Source organism: Microtus ochrogaster, unplaced genomic scaffold (assembly GCF_000317375.1).
Source record: "Microtus ochrogaster isolate Prairie Vole_2 unplaced genomic scaffold, MicOch1.0 UNK49, whole genome shotgun sequence".
Lineage (NCBI taxonomy): Eukaryota > Metazoa > Chordata > Mammalia > Rodentia > Cricetidae > Microtus > Microtus ochrogaster.
The window spans coordinates 2,615,343-2,618,563 of NW_004949147.1; the positions used below are offsets into that span (position 1 = coordinate 2,615,343).

Consider the following 3,221-nt stretch of genomic DNA (forward strand, 5'->3'; position numbering starts at 1 on the left):
AGAGAGAGAGAGAGAGAGAGAGAGAGAGAGAGAGAGAGAGAGAGAGAATGAATGAAGAACCAGAGTCACCCCCTCACTGCTCCTGTTTCTCCAGGATCTGCTTCTTAGTGATGTCCTCATCCTATCTGGCATTCCGCATCTCCCGGCTGGAACAGCAGTTATGTTCCTTGAACTGGGGCGGGCCACTCCCAGGACACAGGTGAGGCCCTTTCTCTTCCTAATGCCTTTGGGACTAAGGGTAGAAGGTCAGGGCCAGGCTGCTACAGCCCTGATTGAACATGGCTCTGTTTTGAACTGACTTGATAGCCCTAAGCAGGGTTGGGTATGTGTGTAGGGTACCAGATCTCACTCTGGCCCACACTCGAGGGGAGCAGGGTCTCCGGACCTTCCCTCTGATCTGAGCATCTTTCTTGTGTGCAGGTAACAGTCGCTCGGTCTTCATCCCCACACCTTGTCCAAGGATGCTCTGGGTGCTGTCTCTACCAACGATTCCTGGGGTTTATACTGCAGCTGTGCTGAGAACGAGTATGAAGGACAATATTCTAGATCTTTCCTCCAGCCCCTCCCCCCAACACTTCTTCTCCCAGTGAGTGATCTGAAGTACCTGTTTACAGATTAACTGGCTTCTACAGTTTTTGGACTCAAACAAAATGTTAGATCTTTTGTTTTTTAATCAGTTGAGGAGTTCTGTACACTAAGCCTCAGCAACCACTTAAATGATAGAAAACATATTAACTTGTTTTTTTGAGAGCAGTGGTTTTGGCACACTGACAGAGCCCTGGGGGCCTCCTCCAGGGACAAAGGGCATGCTTTGATACCTGGATTGCTGCTTGCTGTCACATGACACACTCCAGTGAGTGTAGGGGGATGTGGGGGTTCGGGGAGTGACAGAGGCACAGCCTGTCTCTGTGAGCTCTGCTGCTTCCCCACACCCTGTGAGCTCACGTGGGCCTCTCAGAATCTTTGCTCTGGAGCCCTCAGGACTTCTCTGCATGGAGCCAGGCGCTTTCTCACCTGTGAGAAAGTTGGACTGTAGAGAACAGAGCTCACGGCAGGGGGTTAGCAAGAGACCAAACTTAGTGCTCTTAGCTGAGCTGGGGCTCTGGGCTGGCCATGAACTTGGAAAGAGGCTTTCTGCAGGAGAGGATTGGGGTGGGGCTGAGATTGGAGGCCCCAGAATCCCCATTCTGCAACAGCCCTCACTTTGGTATGACAGGTGGAACAGAGACTTTGGTATTTGGTACTAGGTCTATTCCCAGTGGTCACAGACATTTCCAAGGTCCTGGATATAAGCAACGGAACAGTGAGGAATTTGAGGTCCAGCTGCTGGCCTACTTCCTGCATGGCCAACTGCACTTCCAGGGCAGCTTGGCTGGATGGTGGGATCTGACAGTGTTGGGCCACAATCTTGGCAGAGCTCACTTATGTCCATAGGCCAGCCAGTCTGTAGGATCCAGTAATCATAAATAAGATAGAGGTATCCGGGTGGGACAGGTTCAGTGAGAGACCAGGTAAAATGATCTCTCCAACCCCTTGGGAAGAAGATGGGAGGTAATGAGATGGGTGCCTCCTGATGGTTTTTGCCATAAAGAGTCTTCCTCTGTCTACTCTTCTCTTATAAGAACTCTGGTTCATCTCCTCAGGACTCTCATCTGCTAAGACAGTGCCTTAGACGGTTCTAGAAGGGCCTTAGGGAGGAAGCTGGAGGTATCATGGGAAGGCACAGGTGGTGGGTGGGGTGGCACTAGGAATAGCCACTGTTTCCCCCTCTGGTGCCAGGAGGTTAGCTGGGGGAGGAAACCCAGGTGGAAATCACTGCAGAGCTGTGATTGTCTCATTGAGGACAAATCCAGACAGGACTGGAGAAAGGACAGTAGGTGATAACTCCCTGAGCTCGGACTAGAGGTCTCTGCATCATCCCCCTGCTGTAAGTTCTGGAACTGAATATAGAGCCCAGCCTTGTATGTTGTTTGTACCAAATCTTTACATCTCAGGTGAAACCCAGTGTCCCCTTGGTTCTCCTCCCAGGGCACCCCGTCAAATGCCCATCCTTTAATGCCCATCGTCTTTGTCTTAACCACTCCCCATCATAATTTCCCATCGAGTTCTCATGGAAACAATTCTCATTGTCCCGGGACTTTCCCTCCGTGGTCCCTGCCAGAAGATGGGAGAACAAATCCATTCTCTAAGCCTTGCTAGGTTGAGCCAGGGTTCATGAGAGGTGTGCCAAGTCACAGGTGGCCGTGCCAACATGCTGTGGAAAGCCAGCCAGACCAAGGCTCAGAAAGGGCAGGAGACAGGCTGTAGGGTAGCTGGCTTTGGAGGTAAACTTGGGGCCGGGGCCTTGAGTGATATAGGTGTGTCCATCCCTCTGGAGGGTCGTTCTTTCCTTCACCCCTCTATCCCCACACCCAGCTCCTCTGGAGGGTCTGCCTGTCTGCCGTGACTGTTCCCCACTGCACTGGCTAATGCTCTTCTGATTCCCAGAGGGTCTGTTTCAACAAGAGTGGGTTGTTCCACCATGGCATTAGCCTCTGAACTTTAAAAAAAAAATGGGACTGAAAATAATGTTTTTTTTAAAAATAAAATCTTGATTTTTCTAGTGTTCTGTGGTATGGAAGTTCACTTTTATCATGGGTGTGTCTGTGTTTAAGCCAGAAGACAACTTTGGGTATTGTTCCTCAGGCACCAACTACCTTGAGACAGGTCTCTCAATGCCTGCAATTGTATGAGAGTAGACTAGACTGGCCTAGACAGCCTTAGTGGTGCTCCTGATTCCACCGCCCCAGCGCTACAGTTATATGCACACTCCACCATACCTGACTTGTTTTTGTTTTTTTGAGACAGGGTTTCTCTGTAGCTTGGGAGCCTGACCTGGAACTAGCTCTTGTAGACCAGGCTGGCCTCCAACTCACAGAGATCTGCCTTAAAGGTGTGCACCACCACCACCTGCCAATCCCTGGCTTTTTTATATGGTAGGCTTGACCTCAGGCCATCATGCTTGTGTGGCAAGCACTTCACCGAGCCATTTCTCCAGTCTCCATTTTTTTTTTTTTGATTTTTCGAGACAGTGTTTCTCTGTAGCTTTTTGGTTCCTGTCCTGGCTAGCTCTTGTAGACCAGGCTGGCCTCGAACTCACAGAGATCTGCCTGCCTCTGCCTCCCGAGTGCTGGGATTAAAGGCGTGCGCCACCACCGCCCGGCTCCAGTCTCCATTTTTAT

General features: G+C 50.6%; 1 protein-coding gene across 1 annotated transcript in view; it reads left to right on the plus strand.

The window, feature by feature from the left end:
* The window catches only part of Gramd2a (GRAM domain containing 2A), a 10,689-nt gene extending 8,143 nt beyond the window's left edge, over positions 1-2,546 (plus strand). Inside the window, exons 9-10 of the mRNA XM_005369517.2 lie at positions 95-199; positions 421-2,546. Coding sequence (XP_005369574.1) covers positions 95-199; positions 421-424 — 109 coding nt within the window. The 3' untranslated portion in view covers positions 425-2,546. The remainder of the gene's footprint in view (positions 1-94; positions 200-420) is intronic.
* Positions 2,547-3,221: the final 675 nt, after the last annotated feature.